At 43.3% G+C, this 26,479-nt stretch overlaps 1 protein-coding gene across 2 annotated transcripts in view; it reads left to right on the top strand.

Moving 5' to 3' along the window:
* The window catches only part of LOC118401968 (arf-GAP with GTPase, ANK repeat and PH domain-containing protein 3-like), a 394,943-nt gene that overhangs the window by 341,845 nt on the left and 26,619 nt on the right, over positions 1 to 26,479 (top strand). For both annotated transcript variants that reach the window (XM_035799697.2, XM_035799696.2), the window contains exon 13: positions 2,457 to 2,618. In XM_035799697.2, coding sequence (XP_035655590.1) covers positions 2,457 to 2,618 — 162 coding nt within the window. The remainder of the gene's footprint in view (positions 1 to 2,456; positions 2,619 to 26,479) is intronic.

Below are 26,479 nucleotides of genomic sequence, written 5' to 3'. Positions count from 1 at the left end.
GGGGTTCTGGTAGGCTGGCCAGTACTAAGCATTACAAATTCACTATATGCTTATTGATCTTGAGGCGTCCATTAAGTTTCTATAATAAATAGCCTTTTTTTTGTATCTCCTATATAAATTTGTCCACATTTGACTGTTAATAGCTAGGTTTGCATCCATTTTGACAACAATTTGCAAGCGAATATTCCAAAATCTGGAGAAAGAAAACATGGGTAGCCTAGTGGTTAGAGCATTGGACTAATAACCGAAAGGTTGTAAGTTCAAAACCCAGAGCTGACAAGGTACAAAATCTGTCGTTCTGCCCCTGAACAGGCAGTTAACCCACTGTTCCTAGGCTGTCATTGAAAATAAGAATTTGTTCTTAACTGACTTGCCTGGTTAAATAAAGGTAAAAAAAAAAAAAATGCAAATATTTACCACCAGTGGTGTTTCCATCAAACTTACTTGTTTCTGATAAAAGCTGTGCGTGATGACGTAGTGGACATAAAGCACTTGTACACTTAGGGTTCCATGTACTGAATAACAAAACGAGCTAATGTGTTTCCATCGTATTTTCAACTCTACCGATAGTTTTGTCACAAAATCTGTTGCGATAGATGGCATACTTGCCCAATCTCATCTTGGTGCATGCTCTCTAGACAACCGTTCGCTGATAAAGTGGACAGGGTAGATTATATGATGACTTATGGATAAGCACAATATCATTTATATTTGATAATTGGCAGCCAACCATTTAAATAATACCCTTGATATTTTTGGGAAAATTGCTTGAAGCTCACCATAAGTTAAGTTTTCAACTGCCTACTCAGCATGTTTTTCCACGTCGTGGTGGTAGTAGAACGTAACATATCATTGCATGACTCCAAGTTTACTTTGACATGATGGTTATTATGTAAATGTTTACGCATAAATGCATTTCCACTGGAATTGTCACAATCTATTTTACAGACTAAAAAATGATCGCCCAGTCTAGCGTATTTTGTTTTATCGACATTAAGACATTTTACTGACAAATTTGCGGTTTCAATGTCGTGAGTTTTTTTTTATGCGTCAGGTTATTCATCCACATGAAATGGTTCAATGAAAACTTGGTTATTCATGTGAAATAAGATAAACATATGCATTCCACTACGAGTGTACAAAATATGTATGGTTCCTCTTAAAAATCTAAATTAAAATGTAGTTCTGATAAATCCAACAGCATTTATACATACCGCATTAACAGATTTACTGGCTGTATTGAGTGAGACTCTTGATGTATCTTACTCAGTGACATCAAAAAGAATCCCAACGAATGTATGCCTATAGTGTGTTGGCTCCTTTATTTTTATGCCCACGCTCCAACCAGGCTGCCTGGGGCCTTTAAAGAGCTCCAGTCTCCTCCACTTAAGCATCCCCCACCTCCTGCTGAGCCCATCCCACATCCCACTCCTCCCTCCAACATAGCCCCATCTCCCGTAAGGTAATGACCAAATTAGGCCTAACAATTGATGTTGTACACTAGTGGCTAATGGCACAGCCAGCGACAGTGGCGGCATTAGAGTATGTGCAACGACAACGGCAATAATCCCTGATACGAGCCCCCTTCCTTCTTGTCCTTACCGCCCTCCGCTCCTGGTGCCTGGGGCTGGGACGGTGCGGAGGGAGAGGAAAATGAATGGAGTTTGCCACACTACAATGAACTTTTGATGGGAGACAATGGAGGAGGCTGCCTGCTCTCCACACGGGGTGGCAGAAGGAGAGCAATATGGGGCCCATGGACTGGCCATCGCTGCCTCTCCTCGGCCCCCAAGGCTCCTGGGCCCCCATCTCTCCTCTCCTCAGATTCATAATGGCATCCTGAGGGGGAGAAGGAAAGTGATGTAAAATGTCAGGAAACCAGAAAGATGGCAAGTTGACCCCCCCCACCCGTACCCACTCCTCCATCTTTTCAGCCCCCTATCTCCTCTTTGCCCAACTGTGGAGCAGGTTAAATATCACATTTATAAAATCACTTAGGCAACCAGAAACAAAGCCAGCTCTTAGGCCCTTGTCACTCACTGACAGTCGTCTAGAGAGCTTGGCCTGAGGCTAACCTAACTAAGCATTTGTTAGCTGAGCTGCCCCCATACCTGTCTGTTATTACTTCGTCCGCTCTAAAGCCACAGCAGTACAGCTACTTTTGGACCGCTAGTATCTCAGTTTTGGGGATGGCATCTTTTTTATTGCGATTACTTTGCATTCATTTAGTTGGTATCAGGGTACGAATTACCACTGTATGGTGTTTTTATAATATGGTACATAATCACTAGTCAATATCTCATGATTCATATCCTTCTGTCTTTCCCTTCTAAACTTGCAAATGTAGTATGTTTCTGTGTGTGTTTACACAGTATTTAACATCTTGTACATAGCATGTCAAAAAGTACAGTTGATCATAATATCTTTTACTGATCAGTGTTTCTCTCTTTTTCCAGCCAACGGGATGGCCGAGCCCCTGACCTGCAGCTATGGGGTGGGCAGTGCCACCAGTCCCAAGCAGGAGCCTCCCCCCTCGCCTCACTCCAACCGCAAGAGACACAGACGGAAAAAGAGCACAGGCATCACCAAGCCAGACGGACCATCTACAGGCAATGAAGGTAAGCCAGGAGTTAACACAGGAGTTAAAGAAGACTCTCCTTCTGCAAACTCATCAAAACAGTCTACAACAATGCATAAACATTTAAAATAGTCTGAAATGGCAACATATTCTGAAACTGCAACAAAAACAAACAAGTGCAAACGTAGTAAATCTGGTTAGTGTACTGAAGTCCAGTGCAAGTCCAGGTATAGCCTCCCTTATTCTCCCCATCTAGCCATAGTGTGAAGAACCAACCGCCCTGAGCTCCATAAGCTGTGGATCTGCTCTTCTCCACTTCTCCACTCTCTCCACTCTTCTCCGCAATGGAGTGGCAGCTAACCCTCTGCTCAATTAATAATGATTCTCCAGACTGATGATGAATGGACAGCTCTAATTGGATGGCATTGTGAAACACAGACTTCTGTCTCTAAGGCCATAAAACTGATGTCACTGGAGCCAGAGATGATCAATCAACATGATTGATACGCTGCATATCGACAGCATTGGCACCGACGCCTCCTTAATGACCGTTAGTATTTAGAATCATTACACTTTTACCATGGTGTTGCTAACAGACCTCCTAGTTTGAATGAGACTGCCTTCTAGTTTGAATGAGACCACTGACCACATCGTTTCAAGCATAGATCACAAGCACCGGTGGTAAGTGTTGTTGTTGATATGTTGGTACACTAGTTTCAATTTCAAAGGTATGTGAGTGTGTTTGTTATGTTTCTCTATCTGGTCTCTTTCGGCCAACTTAGAATTATTACCCCTGTTTTCCGTAGGAGTATTGATTTGACAGTATATAACATGTAAGCCGTATTCACATCACCATGATTGTGCCCTCATTTGTTCCTAAGTACGTTTGCCCATAATGCCCTATACTGAATCTAATTCTCTCATGCATTCCAAGAAAGAATTTAGACCTTAATGGACCAGCACTGTCAGAATCACTCCAATAACGGTCTTAGGGGCTTGAATGAGTGATGGCTAACATTAGGGTGCTGGGTGGATTCCCTCCACCACATTGCATTGAGGGCAATATGAGTGGACATTAGCCCATCTCAACGTCACTCTCAACCTTTTGTTCTGTCCCATATAGCTTGAAATCAATAATTAGTCCACATGTCCACAATAAAATGACTAACTTTCTGCTCTAGTTTTGGATAAGTGATCGTGTGGTGTCAATGGAAGTGAATGGAAGTCAGCATGTGGTGGTGTCAATGGAAGTGAATGGAAGTCAGCATGTGGTGGTGTCAATGGATGTGAATGGAAGGCAGCATGTAGTGGTGTCGATTGAATAGAATGGAAGTCAGCATGTGGTGTCAATGGAAACGTGTGGATTCAGAAAGTTTTACTCTTTGTTTTAATATACAGTCATGGCCAAAAGTTTTGAGAATGACACAAATATTACAGTAATTTTCACAAAGTCTGCTGCCTCAGTTTGTATGATGGCAATTTGCATATACTCCATGTTATGAACAGTGATCAGATGAATTGCAATTGCAAATGAACTGAATCGCCAAAAAACATTTCCACTGCATTTCAGCCCTGCCACAAAAGGACCAGCTGACATCATGTCAGTGATTCTCTCGTTAACACAGGTGTGAGTGTTGACGAGGACAATGCTGGAGATCACTTTGTCATGGTGATTGAGTTCGAATAACAGATTGGAAGCTTCAAAAGGAGGGTGGTGCTTGGAATCATTGCACTTCCTCTGTCAATCCTGGTTACCTGTGTCGTGTCTTTGGCTATGCCGGATTAAGTGATATGACATGCTATTCTATAAAATAATTTCTCCGTAATTAATATCACCTGATTGAGCTAATCATGTAAATGTAATTAACTAGAGAGTTGGGCACCACAAAATAATATTTATAGAGCTGTTATCTTCCAAATAAACTCTTAAAGACCGAGTAATATTTTACATCAATAGCAGTCAATATTAATCCTCATCTTAATTCAGTCTCATCTGAAAGTTGTAAATTCTTGGTTCTGCACAAACCCTGGCTAACAATTTGAATCAGCAATACAAAATTGGGTTTAATTATTTATTTACTAAATACCTAACTAATCACACAGAATTACACATGCACATAATTAAATCATAACTTGATTACAAATTACGTCATAAAGGAAAACGTCCTTAGCGGGCGGAACAGATATGACAGCTTGTTACACAAAGGAAAAGAGCGGGAAGACTGAGGGACACAGGGAGAAGCTGTGCTATCGTAAATACAGTATCTGATGCATTCTAAATATTTACTCTGTGCTTCGGTAGGTTGGTGGTAGATGGAAGGCCGTGTTGCCAAACTGAGTCCTTTGAAGAATGTCTCTGGATACGTTGTAGTAATGTTGTTGGGTGATAGACGGGATACTCTGTCTGTTCCTTCCTAACTCTCGTTGCATCTGCTGTTGCTACCTCAACGGCTAGGAGATATCACTTCTGTAGTGAATAAGAGTTCAAAGTTCATACCATTCGCAACCAAAGCTCACGCTGATGTCGGCTTCGTTCTGTAGTTATTATCTGAACCATTCTGACATAGGACCGTCGTCCTCAAGTCCTCGGAACAGGAGGTTGTATTGTTGTCAAGGGCTTATATAGGACGGGAGAGGAGGGCGTGTTTGAAAAGTTTTATAGCCCATGTCCCTTCACAGGGGCGGGCCACTGATTGAGTAGGGCCCTATCTTATGAAAACCCAAATCACACATTTTAGAAGCTAAAATCACATTTCATCCCATCACAAATAATTACATTTTCAAACATTTCAATTAAACAACAATTCCATGTGAATCCGATAACTCTGATGTGTAGACTTTCCACTGTAGAGTTTATGTCATCTTATCATTGATGTGAATGTCTCAAATGACAACCGAACTGACATCATATTCATTAAGTACCACCGCATATGTTCAATTGTTCGGATTACCGGAATATAGTTAATTTCCCCCCACCTACTGATGTTCCCAGAATCTCTATGTTAACCAAGGGTTTTGTAAATGTAACCTCAGTAGGGTAGAGAGAGAAAATGGGGGGAAGAGGTATTTATGACTGTCACAAACCTACCCCCCAGGCCAACGTCATGACACCTGCAAGGAGACACATGCCGTCATCATTGCTGCCAGTAAGATTGCACCTAAATCAACAATTTATCGGATCATCAAGAACTTCAAGGAGAGCGGTTCAATTGTTGTGAAGAAGGCTTCAGGGCGCCCAAGAAAGTCCAGCAAGCGCCAGGACCGTCTCCTAAAGTTGATTCAGCTGCGGGATCGGGGCACCACCAGTATAGAGCTTGCTCAGGAATGGCAGCAGGCAGGTGTGAGTACATCTGCACGCACAGTGAGGCGAAGACTTTTGTAGGATGGCCTGGTGTCAAGAAGGGCAGCAAAGAAGCCTCTTCTCTCCAGGAAAAACATCAGGGACAGACTGATATTCTACAAAAGGTACAAGGATTGGACTACTGAGGACTGGGGTAAAGTCATTTTCTCTGATGACTCCCCTTTCCGATTGTTTGGGGCATCTGGAAAAAAGCTTGTCCGGAGAAGACAAGGTGAGCACTACCAACAGTCCTGTGTCCTGCCAACAGTAAAGCATCCTGAGACCATTCATGTGTGGGGTTGCTTCTCAGCCAAGGGAGTGGGCTCACTCACAATTTTGCCTAAGAACACAGCCATGAATAAAGAATGATACCAACACATCCTCCGAGAGCAACTTCTCCCAACCATCCAGGAACAGTTTGGTGATGAACAATGCCTTTTCCAGTATGGTGGAACACATTGCCATTAGACAAAAGTGATAACTAAGTGGCTCGGGGAACAAAACATCGATATTTTGGGTCCATGGCAAGGAAACTCCCCAGACCTTAATCCCATTGAGAACTTGTGGTCAATCCTCAAGAGGCAGGTGGACAAACAAAACAAAATTCTGACAAATTCCACAAATTCTGACAAATTCCAAGCATTGATTATGCAAGAATGGGCTGCCAACAGTCAGGATGTGGCCCAGAAGTTAATTGACAGCATGCCATTGCGGATTGCAGAGGTCTTGAAAAAGAAGGGTCAACGCTGCAAATATTGACTCTTTGCATCAACTTCATGTAATTGTCAATAAAAGCCAATGACACCAATGAAAAGCTTGTAATTATACTTCAGTATTCCATAGTAACATCTGACAAAAATATCTGAAGACACTGAAGCAGCAAACATTGTGTAAATTAATATTTGTGTCATTCTGAAAACTTTCGGCCACTACTGCACACTACCGTTCAAAAGTTTGGGGTCACTTAGAAATGTCCTTGTTTTTGAAAGAAAATCACATTTTTTGTTCATTAAAATAACATCAAATTGATCAGAAATACCGTGTAGACATTTCCAATTTTGTAAATGACTATTGTAGCTGGAAACGGCTGATTTTTAATGGAATATCTACATAAGCTTACAGAGGCCCATTATCAGCAGCCGTATATATATAATATATTTTTTTACCTCTCTTCTGAGATGTTCTATTAGCTTCAGATTGTATGTTCTACTGAACGCTTCTGGAATACAGACATATTGCTTAAATATTAGAATCACTCAAGTGTTGGGTGCAGGTTGTGTCTCTTGAAAGAAGGGGAGAGGGAGGGAGGGGTTGGATCCTTGAATAAATTGATATCAGTTTATCTAATTTATTGGGCAATCAGAGCCCTGGAATGCTGGCCGAAATTGAGTTTTAGTTGTTGTGAAGCGTCATAAATCAAAGGAGTGTGAGCTTTTTAAGGTGATCAGTCATTTGAGTCAATATGGGAAGAACAGGTTGTGTAAAGGGGTCTTGAGAAACTGTTGCTACTGTGAAGTCTTGTCTGTAGCCAAGGAGATATCTTAGCCAGGCAGTTATGTTTATAAATTAGTAGGGCCAGGGAAGTATTCCTGACCACATTACCTACCCAGGAAAACCTCTGGATCCTAGTTATAGACTTCAACTTGGGTCAAGAGTTTTCCTGGGCATATCATGTGGTCAGGAAAAAATGTTGCTCCCTACATACCATGCGTCCTAATTCCATTCCTTATTGCTTATTGCTTCAGGGTCTAAGCCAATAATGTCTAAGCTGACATATGGCGTTGTTTTAAGATGATCATGGATAATTTAGCTATTTGATTTTGAATTTTAGGACCACTTTAGGTATCAAAAAAGTATATTAAAATGGTTTGATAAAATATTGAATTTGGCCTTTACTACTATAGCCCATATAAATGCATTGAATAACACATTCATAAATTGCAAAAAAATACTGTCAAAAACTAAATCATAAGGAATACATTTTTGAAGTGTTTGTCCTATATCTAGGAGATATAGAAAGCTCAGGTAAATGTTTTTTTACACATATTTAACCCTTTTTTGGGGGTAGGCACAATACTACCTCCATACTTCCATAAAATGTTTTAACCGGGACCAGTTAACTTCAGACGAGTCACGTGACACTTGTGGGGGACGTAGAGCAAAACGGACACCACCATCATGTTCGTTCGGACGCTACAGATGTGTTTGTATGAAGACCGATTTTCGGGATGTCTCATGGTCTGACAAACACAGGTGTAGCTCGGCCACTTTCCACCGCAGATGAGGAAGCGTGGCATAGCGGATGTGGTGGCTTTTGATGGGGATTTTTTAATTATGTTATTTAGATTGCAGCACTCACTACTGTAATTTACTCTTGATAAGAGTGTCTGCTGAATGACTAAAATGTCAAATGTTTATTTTGGGCCATTTTAGTCAATTAAGCAGTCTGACTATTGATTGAAAGTCACCTTAACTTCCTTTGTTAGTCGAAAACAGTTCCGGTGGCATATAGTAGAGGCAGGACATGCAGAGTGAATTCTTTCCACCATGTCAACTGCGTGTCAACTGAAGTGCACAACAGATACAGCCCCGAATATCCCATTGCACTGCCAAAGCCGTGTGCAGTGTAATGAACTTCTCATGTGCTTAAAGAATGATGCAGGATGCATGGCGACACAACTGACAGCCTCTTAATGTGTTTCTCAGCAGCGGCCCGGCGTCGGGGCTCTTTGTACGAGCTGCTCGCACACCACCCGCATGCCGCCCTCCTTTAAAACCCACTGGAAAATCGATGGGCGATAAAGTGTTGTGTTCTGGGGGAGGCCCTTCTGATTACTACAGACTGTCAGGCTTCATTAATCTATTTATGTTTTAAAAGAAGGAAAATGTATCAAATGTTCATTGTTTGATATGTGGGGTTTAGCGTATTCAGTGGAAAGAGGCAACAGACGGGCAGAGATGAAGGGATGGAGAGCGAAAGAGGGGGAAGAAATTAGGAGAGAAGAAGAGAGGTGGTTCAGATCATTCACAGTTTTATAGATGAGGACATTTGATCTTGTCAGGGGGACAGCAGTGAGGTTTTAAGTGGTTGACAAAAATTATTAGCCAAAAATTATTTTTTCAAATAATTTAAAAATGTTAATGTTTACCAGTTAAACGTATGTCTTGCCATGTTCTGTCAGTTGCATTTATGGCAGATTTGTAGTCACAGGTAGCCTTGTTATTGAACTGCAGCTAGATGTGAGTCGGTTGAAAATGATTTGGCTTGAAACCAGAGATGTTCATTGCAAATGACTACTCTTCTTGGAGTTGGTGTTCAGAGGCTACCTTTATGTGTAGATAGCATTGTTGTTGTCACGCCCTGACCATAGAGATCCTTTTATTCTCTATGTTTGTTTGGTCAGGGTGTGACTCGGGTGGGAAAGTCTATGCTTTCTGGTTCTTTGTTTTTGGCCGGGTATGATTCTCAATCAGGGACAGCTGTCTATCGTTGTCTCTGATTGGGAATCATACTTAGGCAGCCTTTTTCCTTTTCTCATTTGTGGGTTGTTGACTTTGTTAGTGGCATGTTTAGCCTTACAGAGCTTCACGTTCGTTTTATTTGGCGACATTTAAAATAAAATAATGTACGCTTACCACGCTGCACCTTGGTCCGGTCATTTCCTTGACAACGATTGTGACAGTTGTACCATTCCACAGAGAATAATCATCCACCTTCAACTGACGGTAACACTTTTTACTGTTTATCCTAGCCCTAACTCTTTTTCTCATTGAGGTTAGGGTATAAAGTACGTACAATAATATCCAGAGTATCCAGAGTGGTAAACCCAAAGTCCTCCACTCTACCTCAGTGTGTTAGGGGTTATATTAGGGATGGGCATTTTAAATAATTTAGTAATTTAATGTTTTTTTTTCTCGCATATCCGGATAATCGAAATCCATGGATTGTTTTTACTTTCTTTAAACTTGGACACTTGTTTTCTGCGCTGCCTTAGCGACTCGGGAGAGATGGTAAGTATTGAAGCAGGGCAGGGGATGGCCAGGTGGCGGTGGTGTGTGTGAAACAGGAGGGAGAGAGAGAAAGTTGTCACTGACTCGCTAGGTCAAAGTTCCCCAACTGGCGACTGTAGAAACACCAGGAAATCAGTTCAAAGTGATTTTCATCTTAGAAATCTGTTTCAACACATAATAGAGATGTGAATTTATACAAATAATAATTTATTGGATTTATATAGCCTTTTTTTAACTAACTGAAGTACTCAATGCACTTTACATAGTAGGGGGGAACTCACCTCATCCACCATCAATCTGTAGCACCCACCTCAGTGATGCACGGCAACTGTTTTTGGGCAAGAATGCTCACCACAGATCAGCTGGTGGAGAGGTGAGGAGTGATATATGCCAGTCAGAAATGAGAGGGATGATTAGGTGGCCATGATGGAATGTGGCCAGGTTGGGCATTTACAGTTTTAAGGAAAAGTTTGTGAACCTTGATTACTCATAAAAGTGTGGTCTGATCTTCATCTAAGTCACAATAATAGACAAACACAATCTGACTAAACTAATAACACAAACAGTTGTAGTTTTCAAATGTTTATTTAAGACATTCAGTAATCATTCACAGTGCAGGCTGGAAAAAGTAAGTGAACCCTTGAATTTAGTAACTTCCTCCTTTAGCAGCAGCAACTTCCACCAAACATTTCCTGTAGCTGCTTATAAGACTTGCACGACGTTGAGGAGGAAATTTGAACCATTCCTCCCTACAAATCTGTTTCAGTTCAACAATATTTCTGGGTTGGCTTGATTGTACAGCCTTCTTCAGGTCATGCCACAGCATCTTAATTGGCTTAAGGTCAGGACTCTGACTTGGCCATTCCAAAACACAAATCTTCTTCCTTAGTTGATTTACTTGTGTGCTTTGGGTAATTGTCTTGTTGCATCACCCAACCTCTCTTAAGCTTGAGGTCATGGACTGCTGCCCTGACATTCTCCTGTAAAATGTATTGATACACTTCTGAATTAATTGTTTCATCAATGATTGCAAGGCGTCCAGGCCCTGAGGCAGCAAAGCTGCCACAAACCACCATGCTTCACAGTTGGGATGGTGTTGGTGTGCAGTGCCCTTTTTTCTCCACACAGTGATGTGTATTTTTCCCAAAAAGTTCAACTTTTGTCTCATCTGTCCACAGCACATTTTCCCAGAAGCATTGTGGAACATCCAGGTAGTCTTGGGCAAACTTGAGACGTGCCACAATGTATTTTTCAGACAGCAGGGGTTTCCTTTGTGGTGTCTCTCCATGAACACCATTGTTGTTCAGTGTTTTTCTGATAGTGGACACATGAACAGACTTTCGTTGTTTGTAGAGTTTTCTGGAGGTCTTTTGCTGTTACCCTTGGGTTCTTTCTCACCTCTTTTAGGATTGCCCTTTGTGCTCTTGGAGGGATCTTCGCAGGACACCCACTCCCTAGGTAGAGTAGCAACAGTCCTGAATCTTCTCCATTTGTAGACAATTTGTCTTACCGTGGATGGACACCAAGGTCTTTAGCAATGCTTTTGTAACCTTTTCCAGCTTCGTGCATCTCTATAATGTGTCTTCTAAGGTCCTGTGAAAGTTGTTGGGATCGAGGCATGGTTCACACGAACCAGTCTTTCTGGAGAAGAACAGATTTATCAGTAACCAAGCTTTGTGTGTCTTTATTTAAAGGGCAGGGCACCTGTGCAACCCTCCAATCTCATCTCCTTAATTGAAACACCTGACTCCATATAGCTTTTGGAGAAGTCTATAACACAGAGGTTCACTTACTTTTTCCATCCTGCACTGTGAATGATTACTCAATGTCTTCAATACAAATTTGAAAAGTACAACTGTTTGTGTGTTATTAGTTTAGTCATATTGTGTTTTTGTCTATTATTGTGACTTAGATGATCAGAATACATTTTATGAGTAATCAATGCAGAAATCCAGCTAATTCCAAAGGGTTCACAAACCTTTTTCTTGCAACTCTAGCAATGACACCGGGGTGAGCACCCCTACTCTTACAACAAGTGCCATGGGAATTTAAATGACCGCACAGACTCAGGACACCCATTTTAACATCCCATCCGAAAGACAGCACCCAATGCAGGGCAATGTCCCCAAATGAAATCAAGGTTTGAAATTATTTTATTTTAGTCAAATATTATATATGTTTGGTCTTCTTGCAGTCAATTTGCAATCTGATATTTTTTTAAATTATGTTCAGAGTCCACGACCATCCACTCAAGAAAAATCTTCCCCACGGCTGAATCTAGTTGATGATCCCTGCTGTAGGTTATCTATCATCCCATCTGACAGTACCTGTCTTTACTGCATCAAATCAATGTAAAGAAGCTAAAATAGCCAGATGTTAGTTAGCTAGCTAGGCCAGTTGAGGCTATTTTGCTGCCCTCCCCGTCCTTATCTGCAGCAACTCCATTCAGATTGAACAACCGCATACCTGTCGGTTGCTCATTTAGCTAACTTAATGCCATAATTTTAATTCCAATTTACATTGATCATTGATTGGAGATCTCCCACTTTACCTTGCACATGGGGCCTCTGACTGTAGTGGGGAAGAAATACCTAGTCAGTTGCACAACTGAATGCATTTAACCAAAATGTGTCTTCCGCATTTAACCCAACCGATCTGAATCAGAGAGGTGTATGCTGGCTGCCTTAATTGACACCCACGTCATCAGCGCCCAGTTGTTGTTGGGGGTTAACTGCCTTGCTCAAAGGCAGAAGCTCTTAACTGCTAGTGTCAACAACAACAAGCTACACGCGTGAAACCTGTGGCTAGGCTGTATCACAAAATAATATGTTTTACCTTTATTTAACTAGGCCTGTCAGTTAAGACAGCCTAGGAACAGGCTTGTTCAGGGGCAGAACAACATATTTCTACCTTGTCACCTCGGGGATTCGATCTAGCAACCTTTAGGTTACTGGTCCAACGCACTAATCACGAGGCTACCTGCCGCCTATGATATGTCTTTTTTTATGGGACGCACATCATAAAAACATAATTCAAGAGTTTGTTGTTGTATTAAATTATGAATTGTAAATTAAATGGTTTAACTGTGTGTAGCAATGTCACATACAGTGGGGCAAAAAATTATTTAGTCAGCCACCAATTGTGCAAGTTCTCCCACTTAAAAAGATGAGAGAGGCCTGTAATTTTCACCATAGGTACACTTCAACTATGACAGACAAAATGAGGGGAGAAAATCCAGAAAATCACATTGTAGGATTTGCAAATTATGGTGGAAAACTTTTGTTATTGACCAAATACTTATTTATCTCAAGACTTTGTTATATACCCTTTGTTGGCAATGACAGAGGTGAAGACTTACAGAAAACACCCGACAAGGTTTTCACACACTGTTGCTGTTATTTTGGCCCATTCCTCCATGCAGATCTCCTCTAGAGCAGTGATGTTTTGGGGCTGTTGCTGGGCAACACAGACTTTCAACTCCCTCCAAAGATTTTCTATGGGGTTGAGATCTGGAGACTGGCTAGGCCACTCCAGGACCTTGAAATGCTTCTTACAAAGCCACTCCTTTGTTGCCCGGGCGGTGTGTTTGGGATCATTGTCATGCTGAAAGACCCAGCCACGTTTCATCTTCAATGCCCTTGCTGATGGAAGGAGGTTTTCACTCAATCTCACGATACACCATTCATTCTTTCCTTTACACGGATCAGTCGTCCTGGTCCCTTTGCAGAAAAACAGCCCCAAAGCATGATGTTTCCACCCCCATGCTTCACAGTAGGTAGGGTGTTCTTTGGATTCAACTCCGCATTCTTTGTCCATTCTTCGTCCTCCAAACACGACGAGCTTTGTGCCCAGGGGCATTGTCATTCTGAAACAGGAAAGAGCCTTCCTCAAACTGTTGCCACAAAGATGGAAGCACAAAATCGTCTAGAATGTAATTGCATGCTATAGCTTTAATGGAACTAAGGGGCTTAGCCCGAAAAAGTAAAACGGCTACAGACCATTATTCCTCATCCACCCAAATGTACAGTTGGCACTATGCATTTGGGAAGGTAGCGTTCTTCTGCCAAACTCAAATTCGTCTGCCGAACTGCCAGATGGTGAAGCGTGATTCATCACTCCAGAGAACGCATTTCCACTGCTCCAGAGTCCAATGGTGGTGAGTTTTACACCACTCCAGCCAACACATGCCACTGGGTATGGTGATCTTAGGTTTGTATGCGGCTGCTCAGCCATGGAAACCCATTTCCATGAAGGCAGATGTTTTGCGTGTCCCCAACCGATTGTGTTTTTTTTGTGGTTTATTTTTTTATTTTTTTTATTTGACCTTTATTTAACCAGGCAAGTCAGTTAAGAACAAATTCTTATTTTCAATGACGGCCTAGGAACAGTGGGTTAACTGCCTGTTCAGGGGCAGAACGACAGATTTGTACCTTGTCAGCTCAGGGGTTTGAACTTGCAACCGGTTACTAGTCCAACGCTCTAACCACTAGGCTACCCTGCCGCCGTTGTTTATAACTTATTTGTTTACATATTTTGTATATAATGTTGCTGCTACCGTCTATGACCGAAAAGCACTTCTGAACATCGGGAATAACAATAACAACATCGGCAATAACTCACCACGGACTGGCAGAATCCTTTTTTTCCTTTAATTAGTCTGACGAGCCTGATGCGAACGATATACTGCTTTCTCGGGAACAAGCCCAGATCCCCATGATTTGCGTGAAGTGGAGAGTGAAAAAGGGCAGGCTGCCGTCTGAGAATTCGTAGGCGATCGAATAAACCCCCCTTCCTTCCATTCTGCTAGCAAATGAACAATCTTTGGAGAATAAAATCGATGACCTATGCCGCAATATTAAACTACCAATGGGACATTCAAAACTCTAATCTATTTTATGCTTCATAGACTTGTGGCTGAGTGACGACACTATCAACATACAGCTGGCTGGTTATACGCTGTATTGGCAGGATAGAACAGCGGCATCTGGTAAGACAAGGGGCAGCGGACTATGTATTTTTGTTAATAACTAAGATATCTAAGGAAGTCTCGAGCTATTGCTCGCCTGAGGTAGAGTATCTCATGATAAGCTGTAGACCACACTATCTACCTAGAGAATTTTCATCTGTATTTTTCGTAGTTGTTTACATACCACCACAATCAGAGGCTGGCACTAAGACAGTATTGAATAAGCTGTATTCCGCCATAAGCAAACAAGAAAACGCTCACCCAGTGGCCGCGCTTGTAGTAGCCGGGTACTTTAATGCAGGGCAGAGCTAACCCGGAAGCTTATAAGAAATCTCGCTATGCCCTACGACGAACCATCAACCAGACAAGCGTCATAACAGGACTAAGATCGAATCGTACTACACCGGCTCTGACGCTCGTTGGATATGGCAGAGCTTGCAAACCATTACAGACTACAAAGGGAAGCACAGCCGAGAGCTTCCCAGTGACACAAGCCTACCAGACGAGCTAAACTACTTCTATGCTCGCTTCGAGGCAAGCAACACTGAATGCATGCATGAGCTATTCCGGAAGACTGTGTGATCATGCTCTCCACAGCCGATGTGAGTAAGACCTTTAAACAGGTCAACATTCACAAGGCTGCAGGGCCAGAAGGATTACCAGGACATGTACTCCGAGCATGTGTTGACCAACTGGCAACTGTCTTCTCCCACATTTTCAACCTCTCCCTGTCTGAGCCTGTAATAACATATTTTAAGTAGACCACCATAGAGCCTGTAACCTGACTAAATGACTATCAACCCGTAGCACTCACGTCTGTAGTCATGAAGTGCATTGAAATGCTGGTCATGGCTCACATTAACACCATTATCCCAGAAATCCTCGATCCACTCCAATTTGCATAGCGCCCCACCAGATCCACAGATGATGCAATCTCTATTGCACTCCACACTGCATTTTCCGACCTGGACAAAAGGAACACCTATGTGAGAATGCTATTCATTGACTTCAGCACCATAGTGCCCTCATAGCTCATCAATAAGCTAAGGATCCTGGGACTAAACATCTCCCTCTGCAACTGGATTCTGGACTTCTTGACGGGCCGCCCCTAGGTAGTAAGGGTAGGTAACAACACATCTGCCACGCTGATCCTCAACACAAGGGCCCCTCGGTAGCATCCTCAGTCCCCTCCTGTACTCCCTGTTCACTCATCGCTGCACGGCCAGGCACAACTCCAACACCACGATTAAGTTTGCCGATGATACAACAGTGGTAGACCTGATCACAGACAACGACGAAACAGCCTATAGGGAGGAGGTCAGAGACCTGGCAGTGTGGTGCCAGGACAACAACCTCTCCCTCAACATGATCAAGACAAAGGAGATGATTGTGGATTACAGGAAAAAGAGGACAGAGCACACCCCCATTCTCATCAACAGGGCTGCAGTGGAGCAGGTTGAGTACTTCAAGTTCCTTGGTGTCCACATCAACAACAAACTAACATGGTCCTAGCACACCAAGACAATAATGAAGAGGGCACAACAAAACCTATTCCCTCTCAGGAGACTGAAAAGATTTGTCATGTGTCCTCAGATCCTCAAAAGGTTCTACAGCTGCACCATCGAGAGCATCCTGACTGGTTGCATCACTGCCTGGTATGGCAACTGCTCGGCTCTGACTGCAAGGCACTACAGAAGGTAATACGAACGGCCCAGTACATCACTGGGTCCATACATCCTGCCATCCAGGACCTCTATACTAGGCAGTGTCAGAGGAAAGCCCTAAAAATGGACAAAGTCTCCAGCCACCATAGTCATACTCTTCTCTCTGCTATCGCACTTCAAGCGGTACCGGAGTGCCAGACGAGAGGCTTCGAAACAGCTTCTTCCCCCAAGCCATAAGACTCCTGAACACCGAATCAAATGGCCACCCACACAATTTGCATTCCCCCTCTTTTACACCGCTGCTATTCTCTGTTATCATCAGTGCATAGTCACTTTAATAACTCTACCTACATGTACATATTTCCTCATCTTTCCGGTGCCCTTGCACATTGGCTCTTTACCGGTACCTCCCTGTATTTGGTCTCGCTATTGTTATTTTACTGATACTCTTTAATTACTTGTTACTTTTAATTCTTACTCTTATTTGTTTAATCTGCGTTGTTTAGGGGCTCGTAAGTAAGCATTTCACTAAGGTCTACTGTTGCATTTGGTGCATGTGACTAATTTAGTTTGTTTTTTGAGATTGCATGGCTGTGTGCTCGATTTTATACACCTGTCAGCAACGGATGTGGCTGAAATGCCCGAATCCACTAATTTGAAGGGGTGTGCACATACTTTTGAAAACTCAGCAAAAAAAGAAACGTCCCGTTTTCAGGACCCTGTCTTTCAAAGACAATACGTAAAAATCCAAATAACTTCACAGATATTCATTGTGAAGGGTTTAAACACTGTTTCCCATGTTTGTTCAATTAACCATAAACAATTTATGAAGATGTACCTGTAGAACGGTCATAAGAAACTAACAGCTTACAGAAGGTAGGCAGATAAGGTCACAGTTATGAAAACTTAAGGACACTGAAGAGGCCTTTCTATTGACTCTGAAAAAAGAAAACTGCCCAGGGTCCCTGCTCATCTGCGTGAATGTGCCTTAGACATGCTGCAAGGATGCATGAGGACTGCAGATGTGGCCAGGGCAAAAAATTGCAATGTCCGTACTGTGAGACGCCTAAGACAGAGCTACAGGGAGACAGGACGGACAGCTGATCGTCTTCGCAGTGGCAGAGCACGTGTAACAACACCTGCATAGGATCCGAACATCACACCTACGGGACAGGAACAGAATGGCAGCATCAACTGCCCGAGTTGCACCAGGAAAGCGCAATCCCTCCATATTGCGCAATAGGCTGAGAGAGGCTGGACTGAGGACTTGTAGGCCTGTTATAAGGCAGGTCCTCACCAGACATCACTGTCAACAATGTCGTCTATGGGCACAAACCCACTGTCGCTGGACCAGACAGGACTATCAAAAAGTGCTCTTCAGTCGTGGTTTTGTTTCACCAGCGGTGATGGTCAGATTCTCGTTTATCGTCGAAGGAATGAGCGTTACACCGAGGCCTGTAATCTGGAGCGGGATCGATTTTTGAGGTGGAGGGTCCGTCATGGTCTCGGACGGTGTGTCACAGCATCATCGGACTGAGATTGTCGTCATTGCAGGCAATCTCAACTAGAGGTCGACCGATAATGATTTGTCAACACCGATACCGATTTATTGGAGGACCAAAAAAAAGCAGATACCGATTAATCGGATGATTTAAAAAATATATATAATAATACATTATTACAAATAAAAATAATGTCAATTACAACAATACTGAATGAACACTTATTTTAACTTAATATAATACATCAATAAAATCAATTTAGCCTCAAATAAATAATGAAACATGTTCAATTTGGTTTAAATAATGCAAAAACAAAGTGTTGGAGAAGAAAGTAAAAGTGCAATATGTGCCATGTAAGAAAGCTAATGTTTAAGTTCCTTACTCAGAACATGAGAACATATGAAAGCTGGTGGTTCCTTTTAACATGAGTCTTCAATATTCCCAGGTAAGAAGTTTTAGGTTTTAGTTATTATAGGAATTTTAGGACTATTTCTCTCTATACCATTTGTATTTCATATACCTTTGACTATTGGATGTTCTTATAGGCACTTTAGTATTGCCAGTGTAACAGTATAGCTTCCGTCCCTCTCCTCACTCCTACCTGGGCTCGAACCAGGAACACAACGACAACAGCCACCCTCGAAGCAGCATTACCCATGCAGAGCAAGGGGAATAACTACTCCAAGTCTCAGAGCGAGTGACATTTGAAACGCTAACTAGCTAGCCATTTCACATTGGTTACACCAGCCTAATCTCGGGAGTTGATAGGCTTGAAGTCATAAACAGCTGCTGGCAAACGCACGAAAGTGCTGTTTGAATGAATGCTTATGAGCCTGCTGCTGCCTACCATCGCTCAGTCAGACTGCTCTATTAAATCATAGATTTAGTTATAACATGAAAACACGCAGAAATATGAGCCTTAGGTCATTAATATGGCCGACTCCGGAAACTATCATCTCGAAAACAAGACGTTTATTCTTTCAGTGAACTACGTGGACAAAGAAGTCTTGAAAATGTGGTCCAAAATAATCACCAACTTCTCTGGTCTTGTACATTTGCATGAAACACAATATGCCTAATTATACCGTTGTAGTAAAATGTATGAAATTGATGAACTCAATCAAACAAAATGGTGCTCCCAGTGTACTTCCCAAATAAATGGTTGACCGTTCCGTATTTTATCTAACGCGTGGCATCCATAAGTCTAAATATTCCTGTTCCTGGCCACTGTTACTTTTGATTTTGACCCCCCCTTTGCTCAGGGCACATTATTCCATTTATGTTAGTCACTTGTCTGTGGAACTTGTTCAGTTTGTCTGTTGAATGTTGTTATGTTCATACTTTTACCCCCGGATCCAAGATGGCGTAGCAGTAAGTCGTCCTGTCGTATCGTCTCTCTGTAAATATCTGTAAATATCGTCTCTTTTTCGTTTTAGATATTTTTCTTCGCATATCTTTAAAAACATTTTGCTAAACCTAAGCTTCCAAATACTCTCCGGCAATCCGCCTCACCCAATGTAGCTACTTTTCCTAAAGTATTTATATTTACTTCGGAACCGGAACCCCTCAACTGAAGCTAGCCAGCTAACCACCAGCTATGCTAGCGGTCTTCAGCTAACCGGTCATCGGCTAACCTTTAGCTTGGAAAGATCTCGCCAGTTCGAACAACGCAACGCTAACCAGAGCATAACGGACCTATTTATTTTTTATCCCTGGATTCCCTCCGCAAACGGAACAATTTTTTCAGCTGGATCTTCACAACTAGCTATCGAGCTAAACCGCAACCCTGGTTGATTACTCCTGGCTAGCGTTTCCACCCATGTAGCTTGAAGCTAGCCCGGCCAGAGCTCCTGTGTTCCTAGCATACTCCTGGGCTTCTATACCCGGATCCACGACCGGTCTATCGATGTCACTGCATGAAGAGGAATAACTCTCTAGCCCTCGCTATCTCCTTGCATGCTAATTCGGCATGCTAACTGCTAGCTTGTTTAGCCCAGGTCCGCTAACTACTACCTTGTTTACCCTGGCTTGCTAATCTGTTAGCTTGTTAGCACAGGCCTGCTAACTGTCTGCATCGCAGTGGCCCATATGTACTTTCTATCTCTTCCCGATTTTTAAAATGTGTTTATACCTTCCGGAAACCTGCCTCACCCAATGTGATACGGAATCGCTATTATTTTTAATTTTTAGAACACACTCAAGAACCTCCAGAAGCTAACTAGCTACAAGCTATTTAGTCATTGTTAGTTTTTTTTAACCTGGATAACACTCGCCAGTCCAGCCCCCCTGCCCCATCCACCGCTGCCCCTGGACTCTGATCACTTGGCTACATAGCTGATGCACGCTGGACTGTCCATTAATCACGGTACTCCATTCTGCTTGTTTGTTTTATCTGTCGGCCCCGTTGCCTAGTCAATGCCATTTTACCTGCTGTTGTTATGCTAGCTGATTAGCTGTTGTCTCACCCACTGTTTTAGCTAGCTTTCCCAATTCAACACCTGTGTTTACTGTATGCCTCGCTGTATGTCTCTCTCAAATGTCAATATGCCTTGTATACTGTTGCTCAGGTTAGTTATCATTGTTTTAGTTCACAATGGAGCCCCTAGTCCCACTCCTCATACCCCTGATACCTCCTTTGTCCCACATCCCACATATGCGGTGACCTCACCCATTACAACCAGCATGAAAAAGAGATAAAACAGAGATAAAACCTCTCTCATCATCACCCAGTGCCTGGGCTTACCTCCGCCGTACCCGCACCCCACCATACCCCTGTCTGCGCATTATGCCCTGAATATATTCTACCATGCCCAGAAACCTGCTCCTCTTATTCTCTGTCCCCAACGCTCTAGGCGACCAGTTTTGATAGCCTTTAGCCGCACCCTCATACTACTCCTTCTCTGTTCCGCGGGTGATGTGGAGGTAAACCCAGGCCCTGCATGTCCCCAGGCACCTTCATTTTTTGACTTCTGTGATCGAAAAAGCCTTGGTTTCATGCATGTCAACATCAGAAGCCCCCTCCCTAAGTTTGTTTTACTCACTGCTTTAGCACACTCTGCTAACCCTGATGTCCTTGCCGTGTCTGAATCCTGGCTCAGGAAGGCCACCAAAAATTCAGAGATTTCCATACCCAACTATAACATCTTCCATTAAGATAGAACTGCCAAAGGGGGAGGAGTTAGCCTGCAAAGTAATGTAATACTTTCCAGGTCCATACCCAAACAGTTCGAACTACTAATTCTGAAAATTACTCTCTCCAGAAATAAGTCTCTCACTGTTGCCGCCTGCTACCGACCCCCCTCAGCTCCCAGCTGTGCCCTGGACACCATTTGTTAATTGATTGCCCCCCATCTAGCTTCAGAGTTTGTTCTGTTAGGTGACCTAAACTGGGATATGCTTAACACCCCGGCAGTCCTACAATCTAAGCTAGATGCCCTCAATCTCACACAAATCATCAAGGAACCCACCAGGTACAACCCTAACTCTGTAAGCAAGGGCACCCTCATAGACGTCATCCTGACCAACTGGCCCTCCAAATACACCTCCGCTGTCTTCAACCAGGATCTCAGCGACCACTGCCTCATTGCCTGTATCCGCTACGGTGCCGCAGTCAAACGACCACCCCTCATCACTGTCAAACGCTCCCTAAAACACTTCTGTGAGCAGGCCTTTCTAATCGACCTGGCCCGGGTATCCTGGAAGGACATTGACCTCATCCCGTCAGTTGAGGATGCCTGGTCATTCTTTAAGAGTAACTTCCTCACCATTTTAGATAAGCATGCTCCGTTCAAAAAATGCAGAACTAAGAACAGATACAGCCCTTGGTTCACTCCAGACCTGACTGCCCTCGACCAGCACAAAAACATCCTGTGGCGGACTGCAATAGCATCGAACAGTCCCCGCGATATGCAACTGTTCAGGGAAGTCAGGAACCAATACACGCAGTCAGTCAGGAAAGCTAAGGCCAGCTTCTTCAGGCAGAAGTTTGCATCCTGTAGCTCCAACTCCAAAAAGTTCTGGGACACTGAAGTCCATGGAGAACAAGAGCACCTCCTCCCAGCTGCCCACTGCACTGAGGCTAGGGAACACGGTCACCACCGACAAATCCATGATTATCGAAAACTTCAACAAGCATTTCTCAACGGCTGGCCATGCCTTCCGCCTGGCTACTCTTACCTCGGCCAACAGCTCCGGCCCCCCCGCAGCTCCTCGCCCAAGCCTCTCCAGGTTCTCCTTTACCCAAATCCAGATAACAGATGTTCTGAAAGAGCTGCAAAACCTGGACCCATATAAATCAGCTGGGCTTGACAATCTGGACCCTCTATTTCTGAAACTATCCGCCGCCATTGTCGCAACCCCTATTACCAGCCTGTTCAACCTCCATTTATATCGTCTGAGATCCCCAAGGATTGTAAAGCTGCTGCAGTCATCCCCCTCTTCAAAGGGGGAGACACCCCGGACCCAAACTGTTACAAACCTATATCCATTCTGCCCTGCCTATCTAAGGTCTTCGAAAGCCAAGTCAACAAACAGGTCACTGACCATCTCGAATCCCACCGTACCTTCTCCGCTATGCAATCTGGTTTCCGAGCCAGTCACGGGTGCACCTCAGCCACACTCAAGGTACTAAACGACATCATAACCGCCATCGATAAAAGACAGTACTGTGCAGCCGTCTTCATCGACCTTGCCAAGGCTTTCGACTCTGTCAATCACCAGATTCTTATCGGCAGACTCAGTAGCCTCGGTTTTTCGGATGACTGCCTTGCCTGGATCACCAATTACTTTGCAGACAGAGTTCAGTGTGTCAAATCGGAGGGCATGCTGTCCGGTCCTCTGGCAGTCTCTATGGGGTGCCACAGGGTTCAATTCTCGGGCCGACTCTTTTCTCTGTATATATCAATGATGTTGGTCTTGCTGCGGGCGATTCCCTGATCCACCTCTACGCAGACGACACCATTCTATATACTTTCGGCCCGTCATTGGACACTGTGCTATCTAACCTCCAAACGAGCTTCAATGCCATACAACACTCCTTCCGTGGCCTCCAACTGCTCTTAAACGCTAGTAAAACCAAATGCATGCTTTTCAACCGATCGCTGCCTGCACCCGCATGCCCGACTAGCATCACCACACTGGATGGTTCCGACCTTGAATATGTGGACATCTATAAGTACCTAGGTGTCTGGCTAGACTGCAAACTCTCCTTCCAGACCCATATCAAACATCTCCAATCGAAAATCAAATCAAGAGTCGGCTTTCTATTCCGCAACAAAGCCTCCTTCACTCACGCTGCCAAGCTTACCCTAGTAAAACTGACTATCCTACCGATCCTCGACTTCGGCGATGTCATCTACAAAATCGCTTCCAACACTCTACTCAGCAAACTGGATGCAGTTTATCACAGTGCCATCCGTTTTGTCACTAAAGCACCTTATACTACCCACCACTGCGACTTGTATGCTCTAGTTGGCTGGCCCTCGCTACATATTCGTCGACAGACCCACTGGCTACAGGTCATCTACAAGGTCATGCTAGGTAAAGCTCCGCCTTATCTCAGTTCACTGGTCACGATGGCAACACCCATCCGTAGCACGCGCTCCAGCAGGTGTATCTCACTGATCATCCCTAAAGCCAACACCTAATTCGGCCGCCTTTTGTTCCAGTACTCTGCTGCCTGTGACTGGAACGAATTGCAAAAATCGCTGAAGTTGGAGACTTTTATCTCCCTCACCAACTTCAAACATCAGCTATCTGAGCAGCTAACAGATCGCTGCAGCTGTACATAATCTATTGGTAAATAGCCCACCCATTTTCACCTACCTCATCCCCACAGTTTTTATTTATTTACTTTTCTGCTCTTTTGCACACCAATATCTCTACCTGTACATGATCATCTGATCATTTATCACTCCAGTGTTAATCTGCAATATTGTAATTATTCGCCTACCTCCTCATGCCTTTTGCACACAATGTATATAGACTCCCCTTTTTTTCTACTGTTTTATTGACTTGTTAATTGTTTACTCCATGTGTAACTCTGTGTTGTCTGTTCACACTGCTATGCTTTATCTTGGCCAGGTCGCAGTTGCAAATGAGAACTTGTTCTCAACTAGCCTACCTGGTTAAATAAAGGTGAAATAAAAAATAAATACAAATATTTACACATGTTAAGTTTGCTGAAAATAAACGCGGTTGTCAGTGAGAGGACATTTCTCTTTTCGCTGATTTTATTGTGTATCATACTAAATGGAGTGTCCTGGATTTCTATCTTCAACTCAGTATGTTGAGGGTTAATATCCTCTGGAGTCCAGCAGAGGATTAGGAAATGGAGGTTTAACAACCCTATGCTAATGGTGGATGTTTATCTAAATACTTTTTTTTGTCACTGACTCCCTCCCTGGTCTGTACCGTGTCTCATTTCCCAAAGCTGTCCCTGGAGCCCAGAGGAGCTACGGTAATGGCTCCTCCGCTCCTCAGCTTCCCAAACACCATCCAACACACGTTGGAGAAAAGGGAATTACAAGATTCTCATATGGGCGGCTCTATACACTACACACTGTCCACAGATACATTGTGTAATTGGCTATTTTTTCACATGCCGTGTAGTTTTGCTATTAGGTTGTGGCTCGAGTGTTGGTTTTGTGCGTCTTTGTTAGGTTGTTGTAGTTTGTGTGTGTGTGAGTGCGTGCCCCTGTTGTTCTTGTGCGTGCATGTGTGTCTTTCTATGCGCTTCTGTGTTTGTGTCAGAGAGATGGAGAGCGTGTATTCTCTCCTCTTCTCTCCCTCTCTGAGTTTTGGTGTGGTGCGGTTCCCCCGGGGCCCGTGTGTGTCTCAGTAATGCCCTGCTCCTGATTGCTCTGATACAGGTTAGGAATAATGGCTTTAATGATGTGTAAAATGAGCAAGCAGTGCCTGTGACATTTACAGATGGCACCGCCTTGACCTGCACTTCCCAACTGCTGGTTAATTCACAGGAACGGAGAGCACTTCTTTAACTGACCGCCTTTTGCATGCGACCTACACAACACATCATACTGTACATACCATCATACATACAAAAAAATACCTTGGATGTCATGCCGCACCAACCACCTCCGTCTACAATATACTGTATCGTCCAAGTACTCTTAGCTGTCCATCAATTTTGATGATGATGCACACACGTGCACTCACACCTTTAGGCCTTGCTGAGACGGTCGATGAATCAATCTTTCAAGAGCGAGGTAGTGTGAGGCAGAATAGATGTGTCCCTCCCTGGCCCTGCCTTCCGGTGACAGCTCAGCTGGACTCAGCCCAAACCCCAGTGGTGCTAATCTGGTCCACCGTTCCCCACTTCTCCCAGTGGACCATCTGCTGTGGAGTGGAGGGGCAGTCATTAGGAGTAGAGACAGCTCCGCATCAAACGTGGACCAATGATCTCTAAATATCTATGCTCAGAGGCCTGATCTCATTGTTTCAAAATATCTAACGATACCAATTAGTGTCTCTTAATTGACCAAATCTTCAGTTTATATTATTTATACATTTTATGTCATTGTTATTGTTTAAAGGCATCCAGGCTGATGAACCATGAACTTAAAAGCCCTCTAACTAACAGTTTTATGATGCATGGTAAATTGTGGACAGGAGGACAGACATTGTAGAAGAAGATGCCTCCTCTCATCTCGCTTCACACCACAGCCATTAGGCTCTCATTTATTTTTTGTGTTATGATGATTACCTTAATTAACATATATCTACCTCCTGATTCTCCACAGTAGCAGTAGTTCCCTCCTATTTGGTTTAGCTTATGTTGCTCCATGTCCACCCACTGCCCTGTCTCTGTACACATCTAATTGGAAAAGACTTGTTGATTGTGTAGCTGCTGGATCAATTATATGATCAGATCACAGGGTTAATGCTAATTGCAGGTGTTAATGTGTGCTTGAATCCCCACATGCGTTCTTCTGTTAGCTGTGGGCTAAATGTACCCATTGGGTAACATCAGGAGCACTAGCTGTCTTAGTCATCATCATGGTAGCAGATGGCTTTGAAATAGCAACAATAATACCTCATTGTATTGTTCACTCCTGGTATAAATTGTCTTGGAGGAGGACATTTTGACCTTAATCGTTGTGCTAACATGGCACAGAATGACTGACTTTTCACAGAATGGAATTACCTCTCCAGTGAGGCTGTGACAGATCCTGCATTAAAAAGCATTATCAACAAACTCTATCAGCATATTATGATACTAATGTTGTCACTCTGATACTATGACGCTACCATAGATATATAATTATTAGAACTGATGCTTTGCCTGTTCTAGTATCTGGTTTGGTCAATGTTTTTGTCAGCTTGTTTGGCCTTTTAAGTGCTCATCTCTTGCCTGTACTGGTCTGTTCCACGCATGAAGAGCTAGATTTGTTTTCCCAA

The sequence above is a fragment of the Oncorhynchus keta genome, chromosome 23, assembly GCF_023373465.1.
Source record: "Oncorhynchus keta strain PuntledgeMale-10-30-2019 chromosome 23, Oket_V2, whole genome shotgun sequence".
Lineage (NCBI taxonomy): Eukaryota > Metazoa > Chordata > Actinopteri > Salmoniformes > Salmonidae > Oncorhynchus > Oncorhynchus keta.
The sequence above is the reverse complement of the archived record's forward strand: the minus strand, read 5'-3'. Positions and strand labels throughout refer to the sequence as shown.